This window comes from Ovis aries, chromosome 11, assembly GCF_016772045.2.
Source record: "Ovis aries strain OAR_USU_Benz2616 breed Rambouillet chromosome 11, ARS-UI_Ramb_v3.0, whole genome shotgun sequence".
Lineage (NCBI taxonomy): Eukaryota > Metazoa > Chordata > Mammalia > Artiodactyla > Bovidae > Ovis > Ovis aries.
The window spans coordinates 62,375,891-62,397,416 of NC_056064.1; the positions used below are offsets into that span (position 1 = coordinate 62,375,891).

General features: G+C 39.7%; 1 protein-coding gene across 17 annotated transcripts in view; it reads right to left on the bottom strand.

The window, feature by feature from the left end:
- HELZ (helicase with zinc finger) overlaps nucleotides 1-21,526 on the bottom strand; it is a 154,473-nt gene that overhangs the window by 69,957 nt on the left and 62,990 nt on the right. For 8 of the 17 annotated variants that reach the window (XM_042256542.2, XM_042256541.2, XM_027973967.3 and 5 more), the window contains 5 exons: nucleotides 14,162-14,495; nucleotides 13,187-13,317; nucleotides 8,100-8,279; nucleotides 7,455-7,559; nucleotides 1,115-1,293 (listed from right to left, as the gene is read on the bottom strand). In XM_042256542.2, the coding sequence (XP_042112476.1) occupies nucleotides 1,115-1,293; nucleotides 7,455-7,559; nucleotides 8,100-8,279; nucleotides 13,187-13,317; nucleotides 14,162-14,495 (929 nt within the window). The remainder of the gene's footprint in view (nucleotides 1-1,114; nucleotides 1,294-7,454; nucleotides 7,560-8,099; nucleotides 8,280-13,186; nucleotides 13,318-14,161; nucleotides 14,496-21,526) is intronic. The other 9 variants (XM_060395908.1, XM_060395909.1, XM_060395907.1 and 6 more) reach the window with 2 other exon arrangements.

Sequence of the window (21,526 nt, forward strand, 5' to 3'; positions counted from 1 at the left end):
GAAGTCAGTTGAGAGGAAATATAACTCATTCCAATGGATGCAGCCACTGTTCAAAACATTTTTGAAACTCTGCTTTTGTAACTGCCCTCACCAGCCAGCTATGAGCTGCGTGCACAAGAAAAATAAATCTCATTACATGAGAGGCACGTCTCTCTTCTCTTTTTTTTAATACCCCTAATGGTATTGCTCAGTTTGATATCCTACCTTATTTACCAGACATGTCTCCGAAAGATTTTGAAGCTTTTCTAAAATTAAATCTACCTTCAAAAGAGAAAGTTTGGCCATTGTTCATTTTTTAAGATAAACAGAGGTTTATCAAGGGCCTCCAGGTGTCTATGCCCTGGGTCAGGTGCCAGGAATACAAGGTGAAAGGAACTGTCTCTACCTTTCAGAAATGGAAAAGAACTTGGTACTGGCTCTGAAAGCAATTCCAAAAGGAGAGAGCAAAAACGCGTTGAGCAATGCCAACAGTTGTAATATAAGAACAGCAAGTGAATGACCTTCCAAAGCAACTACCCTGAAGTGACACCACTTTTTGACGGTTAAGCTTTGCCGTATTTATCAGAGCTTTTTGTTACCTTATATCTGTACTTTCTATATTTGATTTTACATAGTTCCTGTAATTAAATATAATAATTTTAACAGTATGTCAAAAAAAACTATCATAATTGTTGTCTCCACACTATATTAATGCACAAGTATTTTAAAACTATATACTTGAGAAAACCATAAAAAAAAAACCCAAACTGTCCAACTTTGAATTTCTCACATGATCAATATTAAATATCATCTGATCAATCAGAGAACAAGACAAAGCAACAGTCACTAAAATGTCTAAACTAGGGATCGATCATTTTTTCTGTGTGAAGGGCCCAACAGTGACATTTCAGGTTTTTTCCTAGCCATGCAATCTGATGCAACTACTCAACTCAGCTGCTGTAACACAAAAGCATCCACAGAAAATATAGGGAGTAAATGGGCATGACTGTGTTCCATCCGATAAAACTTTATTTACAAAGACAGTAGGCCAGACACGGCCCACACGCCAACGCCTGGCCTACGCTGAATACAGAAGCCCTGCGCATCCCCTCTCTCTGTGTCTTGATCCGCATACCAGGGTCGAGGTCCAGCTGACAGAGGTACTGGGAAGTGTTCAACGTGACCACTACCACTCGGTGCTTCAGAATATCTTCCTTCTGTGGCATCTGAAAGGTGGAATGTGCGCTTGAGATCAAACAGTACTGGTGCACAACTGGGTGGACAGTCTTCACCCAGCGGTTTCTGAAATATACCCTATAAAAGAAGACAACAGGTCCTGTTTATGCTGATTAGCGTCTTATTGTGTCTGATTATCAAAACACTGAGAGTATAATTTTAAGACTGCAATACCTGGAATTTAACAAATAAATCTGATAACTGCTAACAGTCTCCTGGATTAGAATTTAACATACAATGGTGACTTCCCCCAGAATCAAGCAGAAAGTACATATACTATGATATGAAAAATATCAAATTATTTTAAGTGTTCAGATTATTTTTACAACAGAATAACACAAAAGGTTTCATAAGCACTGGTTTTCTTAATTGAAAACATTTCCAATTACTTTTTTCCCTGGAATATCTTACAAAAATAACATTTTAATTGTCTATGCTAATAAAAAAACAATGAATTGCATACTTACAAGAGATTTCAAAAGTTACTTGCATTTTCACTTTAGAATACAGTCTTACACCTATATTTAAGCAGATCTTTATCTAAAGTTCTGGAGATTCAAAAATAAATTTAAATTCTGGACAACCAGAAACTCTTAAAAGCATCTCCTCTATTAATTGCAAAAGAAAGATATAAACAGGACTCATGCAGCAGATTACTAAGATGGTTTACGGACATCCCACCCGCCTCCTCCCGTCTCTGACTCGCCCCAGCACAAAGGCCCACTGGGCACCTATCCACTACAGCCCAGTGCAGAGGCAAATCCCATGGCTTGCGAGCTTTCATAAAGACTTCGGGTTTACTGTGATTTTAACAGAAAGCCATCGGAGAGTTGTAACAAGGCACGTGTCACATGACATGACTTATGTTGTTAGAGGACCACTCTGTTTCTGTAGACAGAATGCACAGTTCCGGAGGCAGGAAAGATGGCTGGACAGTGGGGTGCTGGTAGATGCTGAACAGCCAGCTTTCAGGAGCAGGGGGCACGGCCTGATCTGTAGTATTTGCTGGTCTCTGTGCCATAAAACTTGCTATCATGGCCTGTCTCAAGCTACCAACACGATGTTACCAAACAGGAGCTGGGAAGACACGCACATGGCTGGCTCTCACAAACCAGCACGAGCTGCTCCATCCCACCCAGACCACGAGAGGCAGAGGCAGCAACAGGGGCAGGGAGACCAGTTAGGAGGTGACTGTAAGGGTCTGGGTAAGAGAAACCAAGCGTGCGAACCAGGGTGGTAACAGCAGAGATGTGGAAGTGGTCATACCCACTGTACCCTTTGAGAGGAACCCTAACAGGATTCACCGACCCACCAGATGCGGCGTTTAAGAGAAAGGGTGATCCCATGGCTTTGAGACTAGATGAATGGCAGTGGTGATGATACGGAAGAACAAGCTTGGGGTGGGGATCGAGAATTCAGTCTTGAATATATTTAGTAGCAGACACCCAAGTAGAGATATCCAGTAAGAAAAGGCACCTGTAAGCATGGAGAACGCCCTAGATGAGAAGATAGAATAGAGTTAGCCCTGAAGACTAGAAGAGCTCGTCTGGAGAACAGAGTAGTTAGAGAGGAAACCAGCGGGAAGAATGGTCAAGGGACCATCTCGCCATGCAGAGACTGGGCAAGGAGAGGCGCGGGGGGAGCCTGGGAAATGGAGAGGAGACTGGGCAAGGAGAGGCGCGGGGGGAGCCTAGCAAACAGCACTCAGAGAAGCAGGAGAGAACTCAGGAGACGGTGGGGCCCGGTCAGGGAACGTGAGCTGCCGCAGCAGTGCATCTGTGCGGGCATTTTCCGGGCCCGTCAAGTCACTCGCGGCAGCACCTCTCTCTCTGGCTGTGCCCTTCCTGAAATGCCCTCTTCTCCCGGCTGCCAGGACTCAGCCTTCCCTGCTCTCCTTTCTCCTGCTCCTTGCCAGGCTGGGGTTTCTCGAGGCTGAGTCTTTAGCGCTCTCCCCTGTCATCCCAGGCCCAAGCCTTCAATTACTACCGATGACCACCCTGATGACTCCTCTCTTCAGCCAAGACCTCACCTCAGCTCCAGGATGCATATCTAACTATTTGACAACTGTCTCTTCTAGAATGTTTCAAAGGCAGTTCAGATGTAATGTGCACGAACACTCATTTCATGATCTTCTAGAATGTGTTCTAACCCTCCTTGAAACAATTAAAACTGGCTGTCCTTTTTTTTAAGCAAAGCAAAAAAGAAAAAAGGATTTAATAAATGTCCCTAATTTATAATGATAATAGAGGAAATAACGTAATGTATTTCAAAAACATTACCATGATAGGAAGGACTGTGAAAGTAACCAATACCACTCCTAAAAGATGTAAAAATTTTAAACATGTTTTAGGCTTTAATAAAAAATATTTAAGCAGATCAGCAAGTCAGAATTTACTTTTAAATATACGAAAAACCTAATTTTACAAATTATCTGAAAAAAAAACTTACAAATTATGATTCCATTAACTTCAGTGTTATGTGTTTAAACATATAAATTACCAGAAATTAAACTCAAACATGTTAGTATTTATCTTTGACTGGCCAGATTACAGATAACCTTTATTTTCTTCTTTATGTTTTTCTATATCTTCTTAAATGAACATTTCATTATAAAATTGAAAAAGTAGTTTTCAAATTATTCATCCGATCTAACTCCAGGCACTGCTTCTCCCTCAAAGACAGAACAAAAATAGAAGCTCTGAGCCTCAACACTGACTTTCTATAGTTACCCCAGAAAGTGTCCTCAAGCTGAAGCTAGAGAGAATACAAAGTTTGATCATTAGGCCCCTTTCCTGAAAAATACAAGTTAGTCTAGGGCTAACTTCAAAAAGACTTAAATCGTCCTCAGTACTTTCATTTTGCGAAACATCTAAGGGAGACACCATCTAGAAGATCATTTAAAACACATCCAACACCATTTCTCACCCCCTCCAGCGCTCTTGCCTGGAGAATCCCAGGGACGGAGAAGCCTGGTGGGCTGCCGTCTATGGCGTCCCACAGAGTCGGAGACGACTGACGTGACTTAGCAGCAGCAGCAACAACGTTTTTCAAAACTGGAGAACTGACACTTTCAACTTCATAGTATAAAATGTAAAAGTGACACCAACTAAGTAATTTACATGCTTCTAGAAACAAACTGTCCGTATATCCCCCAAGAGTTATCATGAAATATAAAACAAAGACTATCTGGTAATGTATTATTTCAAGTCGATGAAATTTTATTTATTGTTGAATACGTATGTGATGAGTACCCCCAAATATTATTACTTAAGATATGCAGAATCAGAAAGATCCGATCTATTTATTTAAAAATCTTTATAAAATGATATTTTATATCTGTCCAGGAAACACTACACTTTCTGCACAGATAGCCTTTATCTAATAGGTAAGAACTCGGCCAGAATCAGATACTGACCTTCAGAACCACACATAGAAAGAAGCTATGTTTTCCTCTCTATTCCGTTTTAAAATCTTCTAACAAAGTAGTAAGTAAACACTGAAACTAAATGTCATTCGAGTGGATTCTAAAACCTCCATTCCTAAATAATTTAAGGTCGTGCTGCTGCTGCTGCTGCTAAGTCACTTCAGTCGTGTCCAACTCTGCGCGACCCCATGGACGGCAGCCCACCAGGCTCCCCTGTCCCTGGGACTCTCCAGGCAGGAGCACTGGAGTGGGCTGCCATCACCTTCTCCGATTTAAGGTTGTGAGTGCGTGCTGAGCCGTCTCAGCTGTGTCTGACACTGTGACATCATAAACTGTAGCCCGCCAGGCTTCTCTGTCCAGTGGGACTCTCCAGGCAGGAAGACGGGAGCGGGTCGCCGTGCCCTCCTCTAGGGCATCTTCCTGACCCAGGGAGCAAACCCGTGTGGCTCCTGCATTGGCAGGCGGGTGTTTTTACCACTAGCGCCACCTGGGAAGCCCAACCTAAGCTTAACTCCTGCTAACTATGGAATTTTATCTGTTCTAACCCTGAGTGTGCATATTTACACACGTTCACTGCTCCAGCTGCTTCTCCCTTCTGGCTGCCCTCCCCCTTCACCGCCTTTGCTAGGCCCACTCTAAACCACGGGCTGAGAAGGCGGCTGCCACTGTCACTCACACTCCAGACAACAAACCTTCAAGGTCATGTGCGGACAGTCAGTGCCCCCTGGTGTCCACTCCCCTGCACCCTGGGACAACTCAGGTAAAGCTCATCTCCCCAGAGTGCTCAGCCATTCTAATCTTCTCTATTCCAGCCCCCACACCGCTCGTATTTGTTGTCCACTAGGAATATCATTAATTAATCTCAGGTAATATCATTATTGGGCTTCCCAGGTGGCTCAGACAGTAAAGAATCTGCCTGTAATACAGGAGACTGGGTTCGATCCCTGGATTGGGAAGATCCCCTGGAGGAGGAAACGGCAACCAACTCCAATATTCTTGCCTAAAGAATTCCATGGCGGGAATTGAGAATTTCTGGTGGGCTAAAGCCCACGGGGTCGCAAAGAGTTGGACGTGACTGAGCAACCAACACTGGCTATAATAGATGGTACTAATAAACCCTAACATTTCAATGCACTAACTTTCTAGGAAATACATTCACAAGTCAACATCTTTCCTCAACATAAAACTGGCGAAAATATAAGGCCACATAAAGAAAATAAATGGGGAAGCCAAGCCTTTTCTTATTTTATTCTACTTACTAAAGGAAATAACATGAAATTTTTATTTAAGTAAATTTAAGTGTCTTTTGCCAGAGGGCAAGTTTCTGTACTTGGGCCACTCTACTGGAATACACTGGATTATAACTCATCAAACATAGTTTTACACAGGAAAAGCCAAACACCATGCTAGCCTATTAATGGATTTCAGTGTTGATCAGCAACAGCTGTCATGCCCCCAGTGTCAAATGACCTATGGCGGGTCAGCCAAGAGTTGAGGGACCTTCACCCCACTGTTCCCAAGCCAAGTACAATAATAAATGAGACTGTCACAGTTCCTACATAACACACATATACAAACACACAAACATAAGCACACACACAAGCTCTACCAACAGTAAAATATCTTATCTCCACTGAAGTAAGAACACACATAGGAAAAATGCTATTGCTAACTCAATTTCACTTATGAGCTAAAAAATATTAGAATATGAAGCAAACTAGTTTACTGATTAATTTATCCACTGGTAAATACCACATTTTCATTTATAGTGATTGTATCCATGTGATATTTTCTTATCAAATAAAACTGAATTCTACTTAGAATAATTATCTCTTCTCTCATCCGTCTCGAGAGTAGAAGCAGTACCGCATGGACACCTGTGCTAACAGGCCGTGCCGTGTGTTCCCTTTTGCTCTTTTTCATGGAACTGTTACATCGTTCAAATGGCTTTGCTTATGGTTATTCAAGAATTAAATAGCGTAACCTCAGTTTTCCATGCCTAGGCTCAGCTAGAAATAAAACGTTAGTGAATTATGATTCAAAAGTGTGATTAGAAATTAATTTTTAAACAATAATTGTATTTGAACAACACAGGGCATGACATATTAGTTTGTAAAATGGCAAAACTAAATATTAATTCATACAACAATGAAAGCAAATGGTATAATAAATAACCATTTAATGACTCTTTATTGTTTTCTGAAGAAAAGGATTTTATTCCCCCACAATCCTGTATTTAAGAACATTTCATATCCATATACACTTAGAGGACCTACATTAACCTAGAATTTTCTTTGACACTTTATCTCTTAAATGATAGCAAAGCGTTGTAAATACCAGTCAATTACATTTTGTTGCAGAAATCACTTCAATTTCACGCTTCTCTAATGTATAGTGCCTATTAAATTACCTGCATGATCACAGTCAAAATTTTATTTCCATACTGAACTATCACTGCATGACTACTCTGCCATGCAAAATATACTACAAATTTAATTAAAATTGGTATAATCATAAATGTATTATTTTGTCATAGTAGTTTTTAGAGGAACACATCAAAACTGGGTTAGATTGTAACAACATTTTTTTACATACAAAACTTAAAAAAGGATGTCTTTCTCTTAATGTTTAAGAAATGAATGGTCAAAAATTTTTAAATTTTTCCTTAAATAGTTTCTTCAAAAGGCATAACCTCCAAATGCCAATGCACAGTTAAAGATTTTGGTTTTCTCAATGTTACTGAAATCTTGATAGACACCTTTTCTTAAGAATAATAAAGTATGATACAGATACATAATAAGCCTTAAAAAAATACCTGAGAGGTCTTGCCTGGGGATTGCCTGCTTCTACATATGGATGTAAATAATCCTTTATGTAGAGATCAGCAGCACTATTAGAATGGGTGCAAATGAGAATCCTGCTGAAATAAATGGTGCAAATAAAAAGAATGATACAACACAAAACTATTCAAGCAGTATAACACCAAAAAAAAAGCAGTGGCCATTTTAATATAATACATTTCCCTCAACCTACTCAGTAACCTCTAACATATTCAATTATGCTTTTAGGTAATTATTCTTAAAGCTTAACTACTCTCTAAGCTGTAAAAGAGACTTCCCCCAAATTATTTTTTAAATCATATAAAATTATTTTTAAAAAACCCAACCCTTTTAACTCTAATGTTTATCACAACTCTTAGCAGACTCAGCATTTTGATGACGATTTAAAAGCTACCATTCTCTATGTTACCAATTTTTAAAAACAGTATGTTTTCAGAGAATTCAAATTTTAGTGCTTTGGGGTCTGAGTGTGGGCTCTTTTGGGGTCTTTTTATAATTTTACTTTTAAAAACTTTACAAGCAAGATGAAAATTGTCTTGCTAGCCCTTGCTTTGCTTTCACAACAAGGACACAGGACGTGCCCTACTGATGAGATCAGAGCGCGTGCACCGCCGTCTTACCTGGTCTCCTGTTGCTGGAGGATGTGCTTGACGGCCTGAGCTAGAGTGAATGTTTTGCCTGTCCCATATGGGCCGATGATGAGGACAGGAGGCAGCTGTATTGAAAGTGGGGTTGTAATGGCCAGAACAGCCTCTTTCTGTTTTGCATTTAGCCGAGGATCCAGCTGTTCGTCCCACTGCCTAAAGAAAATTAAAATGTAAGTTATTTTAAGCATAACATGACATATAGGTATCCTGAATTTCAATGAACCATTAAAAATACTGAGATAACGTAGCACCTATAACAACAACTGCATATTCTAAAACTACATGTTAAAAATTCCCCGAACAGAGCCAGTATAGGGTGTTTCACTGTGAGGATCAGAATTCACTGCAGTTGCCTTGTCCTTTGCAGGCACACAAGACCCTGATAACTGACCTAAAGACGCCACAACACCCTTCTGGCCAAGCTGCTGCCGTGTCTATAAACAGTAATAGCAATGTCTCAAAAATGCACTTTCCTGACATAAAAGCACCAGAAAATTTTTTTCTGGTAATAATGTATTAGCAGTTTCTTTGCATAGGAAATTAAATGCCAAAGGGAAACTAATTTTCAAATTCTAAACCACTGCAAGATTTTTCAGTAAAATCTAAAACAAAAGAAAAATAAAAACCTCTGTGTGACACTGATTAAGAGATATCAAACTTTTATAAAGATCTTAATTTAGAAAATAAGAGGTTTTGTTCATGGTGCTTTTTAGGTCTACCATGCCCTTTAACTTTTCTATTCATTCTATTAATTTTTGAGAGTTTGATACTGAAACTTCAACTAAAAATCTTAATTCATCTACCCAAAAAATAATTTTATAGAACTTTACGTAACTTTGTTCTGTATTCTCCAAGTTTCCTATAAATGTACTATCATACTCTCATAATTTAAAAAAGAAAACGGTTTAAGGCCAAACAAGATGAAATGCTTTCTAGCATCTCCACACACGATAAGGCAGGTGTGTCGTATTCTTCAGGGCAGAGACACCTGTCACGGCACACGAATGGCTCCGTAAGGAGGTCCACCCCATTAGCGCCACTTCTCTGACTTGCTAATTTTGAAGATTTAAATGGACAGCAGATGCTGAAAGGGATCAAACAAGCAGAGAATCAACAGCATTCTTTCTCACAACTACAGTTATAGTGCTAAAGATTGCAACAACTATGGTAAAAATGATAGGGATGTGAACCAAAATAGGAAGGGTGTGTGTAAAGAGACTCTTGGAAATTCCGCAAAATGCCTACAAAACAATCCTGAAATAGGAGAACACGGTTTAGACAGAACAATTCCCACTCTATGAGGCTACGCTGTACTTAGAAGCTCGCTATTTATGGAAAATCTTCTTAACTCAGTTTTAAAAAAGTATAACAAATGCTATGCATTATTATAGAAAATTTCAAACAAATTCTACTAATGTAAAACCTTAGAAAACAAATTTTAACCATATAAGCACGTCATTACTTTTCTGATATTTACATTTTTTTTAAGCAAAAACCAAAAGGACTCTGACCAGTGACACTAGATTTCCTAGAAGCAATTCACTAAAAATTCAAGGACTCCCTCATCCAATTTATTTACTCACAATTCTGCCAGCACCCAGCAATGCTCCCATCTTCTGTAAGTAAGGAAATTGCTTTAGCTGAATCCTGAGTCCAGATCCAATCTATGTGGCAGACACTGTGGAATGGGTCCCCCTCAAACCATCCACAGCACCCTTCTCTACCTCCTCGGTCAGTGAGCCTAGCCAGCAATAAGACTCCTTTCTCCCGTCTCTGGAGACCCAACTCTGGTCTAAGTGGAGAAGAAAAGGAGGTCTTGTCCTCACTGGCACTGTTGAGCCCCTGCACCAGCCCTGGACCTCCGAGCTCTGGGTCTCAGTTGCTACTTGCTTAAGGCACAGTTAGTTCAGCAAACTGCTACCTGCATCCATACTGACCACTGTGATTCTACGATGCCTCACCCCAAGAGCTCCCTAATCTGTACATGGAGATAATCACATTCCATCAGATAGATATTTTAAAGATCAAATAAGTTAATGCATGCAAGTTGTTAAGAAAAACAGTTGAGCAACAAGTGCAAAGTTAATGCTGACTTCTATTACTATAATATTTTCTGAAGATTTCAGAAAAGTAAGATATTATTCTATTATTTGACCAGGGCACACTTTTGAAAATAAAAGAATGTTCTTAAAATACCCTCTCATCTCTCAAATTTGGGAACTTTAATGAGACAGATATTAGATTATTGATATATACCTAAGTAAAATCTAAGAGACTAATGATAGATTTATAGGGATAATTCTGAAGTATGTTGGTATCTTTTGTTTTATTTATATTGGTCATTCTATTTGTCAATTGTTTCAGTGTGAATAAATGCTTCAGAGCAGATCAGAAACTTTATCATGTGTTGTCTATGAACAATGAACCTGTATAGAAAGCCAGAAAGTAAAATAAACTGTCTTTATTTCTTGTACCACCTGCTTAATAAAGAAGAAGATTTACAATAAACATGCTCGTAAAACTTCTCTCTGATTTTCACAATTAAAAAAAATGTAAAGTCTCCCCATTTATTCTTCATTTAAAGGTTATTTTATTTCCTGAACCAATTTAATGTTGTTCTTTTTTTTCCTGGTCTAATGCATTGTTATTATTAATTTATAGGCTACATCCTCAAGAATAACTTCTCAATTTCATTTATCTTTGCATATTTCATCTTATTCCAGAAAAGATTTTAAATAGCTAACAGTTTCTTAAAACTCCTAGACTCATACATTTTAATTGCTATTTAAATTATAGTGGTATGAAATCTCTTTCTGCTTGAAAGTTTTCTGCTACTTGACATTTCCTTACTGTTGCAGTTAACACCATCAGTGGAATCTGAATATACTGCTATATACAAAATATTTTTCAGAAGTGAGTATATCAAGGAAACACCTAAAAGTTTACTGGTATGGCTTCACATTTAAAACCCTAATTTTCTTCTTTAAACATGATATTCTTATTAGCTTAAATGTGTCATATATTAATAATGTGCAAGGCCATGCTGGAGATCCAAAGAGAAATAAGATATGGTCTCTTCTAAAAAGCTCAGAGTCTAATGAGAACAGAAATGTATACAACTGACAAAAATTAACTTTGGAGAAATTATGCTTAAAAGTACAAAAACTGACTGAAAGAAGCACGTAATAGGCATCAGTAAGTATCTGGTGAAATAATGATATGGAAAGGTCAGGTTCATTTTCTTTAGGAGAGGGCCCTTAAGCTGAACTAAATCTTAAAGGACAGACAGACAGATTCTCCAAAAGATCAATACTGGGCAAAGATGGTTTCAGGGCGAAAAAAAACAGAGCGAGAACACAGGGCTGAGGGGGGAAATGCAGAGTTTAATGTGGATGAAGTTCCAGGTTTACAAGATGAGGAAGTTCTGGAGATTATGCAGCACTGTGAATATAGCTAGCACTCTTGGACTATACACTTAAAAATGGTTAAGATGGTAAGTCTTACGTAGATCTTACCAGTTGTTTTTTTTTTAGAGGTCTTTTTTTAAAGATAAGGAAGCAAGTAAGTGCAGGGCAAATTGAACAAACATCAGGGTAACTCAATATGGCTAGTACATGAGGGTTTAGAGGGAGAAAGGGAGAGTAAAGCAGGAAAACCTATAAGAAATCTGAAAAGATACTGTTGGAGAGCACTGTCCATCAATGAGACACACAATGAGAGTTTTGTATTAGGATGTTCAGATTTTATCTACATATGAAGGAGACGCCTTCAGAGGTGTATATGCAATGAAATGAAATGATTATTTTAGCAAAACAACTTTGGAAGAAAGAAATGTGGGTCAGCCCACAGAGCTAGTGGGACCGACAACGGGCTCAAAGGCTACCGAAGCAGCGCAGCCCTAAAGACGCGCTGGTCTGCAGACGGAGAGGAGGGAGCACGCAGAGAAGCGATCACGTGAGAGCTGGACAGGCAAGACAGCAGGGGTTCCTACACCTGGCAGACCTCTGCCTGCTCTCAGGAGAGCGAGAGCGCAGAGAACAGAGATCACAGGATGGGCAAGCAGGAATGCCAGAATCAGGCTGGCTGCTTCCACTCAAGAATGCTGGCAATAAAAAGAAAAACAGGGAAGGGGTAGGAGGAGTCAGTGAGAGCAGGGAGAAATGACGTGGACTGTGTGTTGTAAGGTGTATTTTGCTTTGTTCTGTTTTTAGGACTAGAAGAGATGAATGTGAGGGGAAATGATGTAAGTCACGTCTAGGCCTGGCCCACAGAAACTTCCCCTGGGGTCCTCTTTGCTCATGCTTCCCTCTCTGCCAGCTCCTGTCAACACCAAGGGTGACCTTGGAAATCACTTATTAAAGATAACCAGAGCCTCTGTCAGAGACGGAGCAGGGCCCCCTCCCATGGCTGGATTGACACAAGTGATGAAAAAAATAACCCATTTTGTACAGCCACTGAGATTTTAAAGAAAGGTGGAATGAGTGAGCCTGGGTGGGGGCTAAGAGGATAAACCAGTGAGACAGTGAAAAGAAGGTGCAGGCATAGGGCATCCACTGCAGCCAATCTGGAGACAAACAGAAGGGTCACATTTAATTACACGCAACGATGTGTAAAGAGAGTTAAGCAGAAAAATATTTACACAATGATTAATTTTATAGCATCTTCTATAATACATCCTCCATTTTTTCTTAAATTACAAAAATGTGTTTCATATTCAAAAATCATTTTAAATTAACTCTCTGAACCACTTTTAAAAAGGCCCTGGATTTCCTATCCAACTTCTACTCAGAAATATTCCTAAATTGTGTGACATCAATCAATCAAATTATATCTGTTGAGAAAAGCAAAAGAACTCGTTCAGACTCTGAGGGAAAGTGAAGAGAGCAGATGAGGAACTTCAAAGGCTTTATTCTAAGCGTCCCTGCAGTCTCTTTTCTCAACTGAGAACATGTCTCTGAAGGATATATGGAAATTTTCTTACAAACATGCTTGCGTTACTTGGTACAGAGATTCAGTTTAATATCCGCATAGCCTCCTGAGCGAGGTGCCACTTTCTATACCTGTTGGGACTCCAAGGTATGGCTGGAGCCATAGCGATGTCCGGAAACAAAACCCCATTGTCCTTGACCCTGTCTAGCGCATAATGCATTTCACAGAGGGGCAATCGATTCAACTGGAACTGGAGTTCAACCTGAAATACAAAAAAAAGAAAGGTTCTTTAAAAAGCATTAAGGTAAACACCGATATTTTTCAGTTTGCTAGAATGCTCTGTGGAGATAACCTTTTACAGGAGCCAAGTTTAGAGATGCCTTTAAAGTGTCATCATAGTCTAATCATAATTATTTATGTGTAATATTTGCTTTATTTAGTACCAGGCACTGTTATATTCACTTCACATAGCACCAATGATGTGTATACTATGATTAACCTCATTTGTCAACTAAAGAAACTGAGGCACTTAATTACTTAATCATTAAATAAAGGTTATCTGATTCTACCATTCCTATGAAGAATATATTTGGTAAAATTAGTAGAGCATCTCTGAAATACCATCTCTCAAGGATTAAAACCAACCCTATGAAACTGTATTGATTTACTATGAATGAGTAATATTCACCAAATGCTATATTTAGATATTTTAAAAAAGCAGCTTTCCACTTAAATATGGCAGACAGACTGAGCAGAGTTCACCTAAAAATCCATAAAGACACAAAGCACAAGAACAGATACAACTTCAGATAAGAACGGCCCCAGGACCTGGCTCAGTTTCTTTTTAAACTGCTTTTCCATTGCTGATTTAAAACAGAAATCAGAAAGCTTGACCATGTATAAAAATGGAACATTTTAGATTTTACTTAAAGAGAATCGACTTTTCTCTGAAAGTCACCAAAGGTCTGCTTCTCCACCCACCAGAATTAATGCTCCAAGCCAACTGCACGTCTCGCTGCAGCAGAGAAAGGGAAATCAAACCAGAAGCAGAGTATCAGCTAACCAGGAGACCAACCACGGCGAAGTCGCCACTCTTGGAAACATACCTGTGTGTCGTAATCAGGCCGAAGATTAAGTTCTTCACAGCATTCCCTGGATATCCTTAAAAATATATATTCTTTTGTTTTTTCTTCAATAGTAGCTTCATAAACCTTCTCTTTGGTTCCCTGGGTCTGTACTAACTTCTCTTTAGGGACTGGTAATAAATAAACAGCATTGACTTTGGTCATCACCAGCCGTCCAGCCAAAGTATCTTCAGAAAGTGTTTCAGTAAGCTTAAAGCGACCAAAAAGTTGTCCATTCTGAGCATACTTTGCGCCTCCAGAAACTCCAGTGAGCATGAAGCTTGCTAGGATCTGCAACTGCACTTTAAGATTGAACCTAAATCAGAAGTAGAAAAATGAGTTTAAATTTTTTACAAACATTTTTACATTGAAAACATTAAAACTGAATAAAAGAATAAAACAAAATAAAAATAAACAGAAGAATTAAAACTTAATTATCCATTACACTTTGCTGAGCTACAAATTACATACTATCTTTCTGTCTTTAATCCAAGCTGCAAGCAGCAAAGCTTTAAGTGAATGAATAAACTCTGAATGCTTACAAAAATGCATGCTTAGTCGTATCGAAGAATACACACGTTTTTAAGTCTGAGCATTTGAAATGAAGTTAAGAATGATTTTTTTAAATAAAATGAAATGTCACGTACTATTTAATGTGAAAGCCTGTTTGAATACACCAGTAAGACAATCAAGACTTTAAAATCGCCCAAGCCAGAATGAAATGTATGTGTTGAAACTTCAACAGACTTTGATTAAGCTGATGCTTTCTAAGTAGTTCTTACCAAAAGAGTCTAACCATAAAATTTCACTTCCAGTACTGTTAATGAGTAACATCCAGAATACACTTCTGCTCACAGCTACACCGAGGCAGATCTCATGCCCAAAGCACAGCAGGAGGAGCTCAGGGCTATCTTATCCCCCATTCCCACTCCATGCGCACAGGTGAGCATGAACAAGAACAAGCGTGTGCAAGACGCACCCAGAGGCAAGATTAACCCACAGGCAAGAAAGACGAAGGGAAAGAAAGATTTTAATTAACGAACAGCTCTTCTCCTTTGCCATTCTGAAACGATGCTGTTTGAGAGAAGACAAAGTGGTAACAATAGGAACATTTTATTTTTCTTAATAAGGTTTAAAGACTTCCAAGAAAAAATTTACTTGTTTTATAATCTATACACCCATTTGTGGAAAGGCTACTTTTTAGTGGTGCTTTGGAACTGTTTCCCGTTCAGGTCTTCTTTTGGATACATGATGTCCAGAATGTCTTATAAATTCTTAAAGAAAAAGAAAGAAATATCCTTTTCCAAAACATTATACATTTCACTATACAAAAACATCTGTATTGTTTATAATATCAGGAAATCAATTCTAATTAAAATATATTAAAATTCTGAATTTCCATTTATATACTTTAAAGTTAGAAAACTGTAGTTAGAGAAGTAAACAGCAATAAAAAATATTTAAGAAAAATAAAACAGCTATTTATGCATGTAGTAAGTCATAGTATTTATAAGCTCCATTATAAGTTATTTAAAAATACACTTACAATATACTCAAAGCTACAAAAATACATTAAAATGTTTTATTATAAATATACATTTAATATTTAGTAATATGGCTTTCTTGAGGATCAGATGAATTCTAGGAGTACTTGCTGAGTGTGTATATCATATACACGTAACACATGGAATCCCTGAAAGCCATATTCTATTTCTCACATTCTCTATGCACCATTCCACTAGATCCAAACTAGAAAAGTAGGATATAATTTAAAGAAATAGATTGGATGTTATCTAGATACATTTGATTCTTTGAAGACTGGAATATGCACTAAAGATTCATATAAAAATAAGTCATAAAATGAAAGTGAAACAAAAATGTACCACCCTGCCCAGTTTACATATAATTTCTGTTCACCTTCCTTAAAAAGAAAAAAAAAAAAAACCCAGAACACAAGCTTTATAAAAGAATAGGAACCCTTAGGTTATTCATGTTTTTTCATATAAAGTTAAATTTTTACTTTGCTTTTATCATCCTTATAACTGAGATGTGTGATCATTAGAACTTTCTCAGAGAAGAGATTCCTTACAGCCCATTCTTCACTCACAAATGACCTCTATGTTGCCAAAGTTGATGAACAGATTTCTGACTTTGTTTTTCATGATTACTGCTTTGCAACCACTTTCCATTTCTTTTAAACTTCTTCTCCCACTGGCTTCTGTCCAGTCGCACTCTCCAGAGTTCCCTTCCTGCCCTTCCGCCTGATCCTCGATCTCCCAACTAGGCACCACCCACCCTGCCCTCTTCTTGTGTTGGCTGAAGTCACCCTCTCACCAACCAAGGTCATCCTCTCCAAGATGTCTCAGCTCAGGGCTGTAAACCCAACAGCCAAATACGCACCCTGGATTATGTGCTCTGCAAACTCGGTGCAAACAGAAGAGACTGTACCCAACCTCTCCGCATGCTCCCATACACCAACCCTCCCCGGGTGTTACACAGCCCAGATAAGGGCACCATTTACCTAGCTGCTGCTGCAAAGTTGCTTCAGTTGTGTCCAACTACACACGACCTCACAGACGGCAGCCCACCAGGCTCCCCTGTCCCTGGGATTCTCCAGGCAAGAACACTGGAGTGGGTTGCCATTTCCTTCTCCAGTGCATGAAAGTGAAAAGTGAAAGTGAAGTCGCTCAGTCGTGTCCGACTCCTAGTGACCCCATGGACTGCAGCCCACCAGGCTCGTCAGTCCACGGGATTCTCCAGGCAAGAGCACTGGAGTGGGGTGCCACTGCCCTCTCCGTTTACCTAGGGGTCCCGGTCAAAAGTCGTCTTTGACTCTGTCTCTATCACCAACCTTCATTCCCCACCACATAATCACCAGGCCCTGTTACTTCCTCTTCTTCCTAATCATCTGCATCTCAGCATTTCTAACCTGGATGACTGTAACAAACTCCTTCCATAACTCTGGCTTCAAATCTATTCTCTAAACCACCACTGGAGAATCTCTGTAAAATCCAAGTCTGATACACAGCTCTGCGGGTAAAGTTTAAACAGCTTTCTATCTCACCAGCCCCACCCCAGCACACAGCACCTTCCATTAAAATTATGATGACCTACTTGCAGTTTCCCCCAAAACTCTATGCTCTAATTCTCATATCCTGCTTCTTCAAACTAAGTACCTTTGTCCTATTTTGCCACCTGACAATCCTGCTTTTCAAAATTCAGCTTAAATGCCAGCTAGCCCAGAAAGCAGACTTGAGAGGCCATTCAAGCTTTGGCGGGGGGGGGGGGGGGGGGGGGGCAAGGAAACATAACTTGTTTGCATTAGAATCAGCAAAGACCAGCCTAAAACCTGACACTTTGAATACTCAGTAATTTTATTCACTGAATTAACTGTACATGTTTGTAATAATCTGACTTTTTCCAAGGCACCATATTCCCATTTCAACTACTTCATATTTTTCCCTAACAAATTCTTAAAACCCTATGATATTTTCTCAACTAACCTGGGTAATATTTAAAGTCTTACTGTTACACCTGTTTTATAATCTGCCATCCCAAAACACTTGGTCACAACTTAGGCATGAAAAATTAATCTCACAGTTTTAAAGCAGTAAGAGGGTTCTTTTATGACAGTCAACTGTGCCCTGCAACAAAACTCTTAAGGCAGAGGGACTGGAAAATAGAAGTACTAAGCTTCTCCCACAAAAGAGTCACTGTTATGTTCAAGAAGCAAACATCAGAGACCTTCTCAAAGTGACAGTTACCAATATTTAATTTTTCTAAAAGGCTAATAGGCTGAAACTAAAAAGACAATAGTAAGTTATAAGTATTTTAAATAATATGTATTTCTGAGATTTAATAACTCAAATACCTAGAGTATAAAATACATCCCAATTGGCAAAGATATTTCCATTGTTACATGCCACACTTTGAAATCAACTTTAAAGCTTACAGACTTTCTAACATTTTTGGAAGTGGCAGAAGAGTAGCCCATGGAAGCAAATTAACCCAGAATATTCACTGGAAGGATGGTGAAGCTGAAGTTCCAATACTTTGGCCACCTGATAAGAAGAGCCGACTCATGAGAAAAGACCCTAAGGCTGGGAAAGACTGAAGGCAAAAGGAGAAGGGGGTGACAGAGGATGAGATGGATGGATGGGATCACTGGCTCAATGGACATGAGTGTAAGCAAACTCCAGGAGACAGTGAAGGACAGGGAAGGCTGGTGTGCTGGGGCAGCAAAGAGTCAGACACAACTTAGCAACTAAACAAGAAGATAAATGATATATGGTTCCATCAGTGTTAAAAATAGTGAAACCTCTTGAAAAAGTCACTCAGTCGTGTCTGACTCTTTTCGACCCCATGGACTATACAGTCCAGGGAATTCTCCAGGCCAGAATACTGGAGTGTATAGCTGTTCCCTTCTCCAAGGGATCTTCTCAACTCAGGGACTGAATCCAGGTCTCTCACATTTCAGGCGGATTATTTACTGTCTAAACCACCAGAGAAGCCCTCTTGAGTGTAACTTTAAAAAAACTTCAAAGCTATAGTCAATTTCCTTTTGTGCAATTGCTGACTAAATAAATGACAACAAAAGTCAACCAAGGTCATATGTCAAAAAGCACCTGGGTCTCCTGAGGCCAAGCTAGGCTGAACCAGCAGAGGCCTGAGCCACTGCAACGCAATGCCCCAACAAGCAACCATGCAGCAGGCCTGTTCTGCCAGCTCTCAGCTGGCAGCCCGACCCAGCAGGCCATGACACACTCGGATGCGCATGCACACAGCAGCTTCAGCCAAGGCCAATTCCTTTTGAAAATGTTTATCTTAGAACGAAACTGATTTCACTTCAAGGTGGAATCACTATTGAATGCAGAGCAATATGTAGCTGAGGACAAGAGACGTTGAAAAAAAAATCTTGAAAGAACTCGGAAGCATCTTTTAAAACTTAAATGAAATGCAGCACTATTCTTACCAACTCCAAACATCTCACACTAAAAGTTAACATAAAAAGGAATCTTAATATCTGGACTTCTTTGAAAAAAATCTCTTAAAAAAATTAAAAAAATATATATATATCTATCAAATTCAGCCTCAGGTCAAAATACATTTTGCTAATCTTGAGAGGCTTCATCCAATCTATTTTCAGAAAGGGGTTCTAAGGCAACCATGTAAAAGCATAGGCAGAGCTCATCTTATTGCACTTCATGGTCCTTTGCAGGTATTGCTTTTGTTTATTTTTTTTATTTTTTAACAAATTGAACGTCTACGGCACCCCTAAGGCAAGCAAGGCTATAGGCACCATTTTTTCCAGCAACTGCTTATAACGTGTCTCTGTGTAACATTTTGCTAGCTGTCACAGTATTTCAAGCTTTTCCACTACAGCTACACATGTGGTGGTGATCTTTGATGTTACTACTTTAATTGTTTTGGGATGCCATGAAATGCTCCCATTCAAGACAACCAACAGTCAACAAATGCGTGTTCCGACCACTCCACACCTGGCCATTCCCCCATCTCTCTTGCTCTCCTCAGGCCTCCTACTCCCTGACACACAACAATAATGAAATTAGGCAAATTAATAACCCTATAATCAGCCTCAAGTGAAAGGAAGAGTAACATCTCTCACTTTAAATCAAAAGCTAGAAATGATTCATAAGCTTAATGAAGAAAGCCTGCTGAAGCTAAGACAGGCCAAAAGTTAGGCCTTTTGCACCAGTTAGCCAAAGTTGTGAAAGTGGAGGAAAAGTTCTTGAAGGAAATTAGAAATTGTATTTCAGTGAACACACAAATGGTAAGAATGAAAAACAGCTTTATTGCTGATATGTAGAAAATTTTAGTTGTTTGGATACATGATACCAGCCACAACACTCCCTTCAACCAAAGCCTCATCCAGAATAAGCCCTGACAATTCTATACAGGCTGAGAGAGGGAGTCCCATGGACAGCAAGGAGATCTAGCCAGTCCATCCTAAAGGAAATGAGTCTTGGAAGGACTGATGCTGAAGCTGAATCTCCAATACTTTGGCCACCTGATGTGAAGAACTGACTCATTTGAAAAGACCCTGATGCTGGGAAAGATTGCAGGCAGGAAGAGAAGGGGACGACAGAGGACGAGGTGGTTGGATGGCATCACCGACTCAACGGACATGAGTTTGAGTAAACTCCAGGAGTTGGTGATGGACAGGGAGGCCTGGTGTGCTGCAGTCCGTGGGGTCGCAAAGAGTTGGGCATGACTGAGTAACTGAACTGAGCTGAACTGAGAGAGGGAGGAAGCCACAGAAGAAAAACTGGAAGCTAGCAGACTTTGGTTCATGAGATTTAAGAAAGAAACCATCTCAATAATGTAAAAGTACAAGGTGAAGCAGCAAACGCTGATATGAAGGCTGTAACAAGTCACCCAGAAGATGGAGCTCAGATAATTAATGCAGGTGGCTGCGCTAACCAGCAGACTCTCAGTGTAGACGAAACAGCCTTCTATCAGAAGACGACTCTACCTGGGACTTTAGAGTCAGAGAGAAGTCAATGCCTGGCTTCAAAGAGCAGGCTGAATCTCATGATGGGCTAAAGCATTTGATGGCTTTAAGCTGAAGCCAATGTTCACTTATCATCCCCAAAACCCTAAGGCCTTAAGAAGTATGCTAAATCTGCTCCATCTATGCTCTATAAATGGGACAGCAGAGCCTGAATGACGGCACATCTGCTTATAATACAGTTTACTACCTATTTTAAGCCCACTGTTGAGATCTGCTCAGCAAACAGGATTCCTTTCAAAATACTACTGCTCACTGACAATGCACCTGGTCACCCAAGAGGTCTGATGGAGATGAACAACACGACTAATGCTGATCCATTCTGCCAACACAGATCCATTCTAAAGCTCATGGATCAAGGAGTAATTTCGACTTCCAAGTCTCATTATTTAAGAAATACATTTTGGGAGGTTAAGGCTACCATAGACAGTGATTCCTCTGACAGATCTCAGCAAAATAAACTGGAAACCTCCTGTCAAGGTTCTGTCAACCTTCTGCCATCCTGGATGCCATTAAGACATGCATGATTCATGGGAAGAGGTCAAAATATCAAAATTAGCCACAGTCTTGTTGGAATGGTGCCTTGGAGGGGTTCAAGACTTCAGTGGAGGAGGAGCTGCAGGTGCAGAAGTGACAGCGAGCACGGCAGAAGTGGAGCCTGAAGACGTGACGGGACTGCTGCAACCGTGCCCAAGCTTTACCAGCTGGGAGCTGCTTTCTACGGACGAGCAAAGACAGTGGTTTAAGATGGAATCTACACCTGGTGAAGAGGCTGTGAAGACTCAAAATGACAACAGAGGATTCAGAACATGAGATAA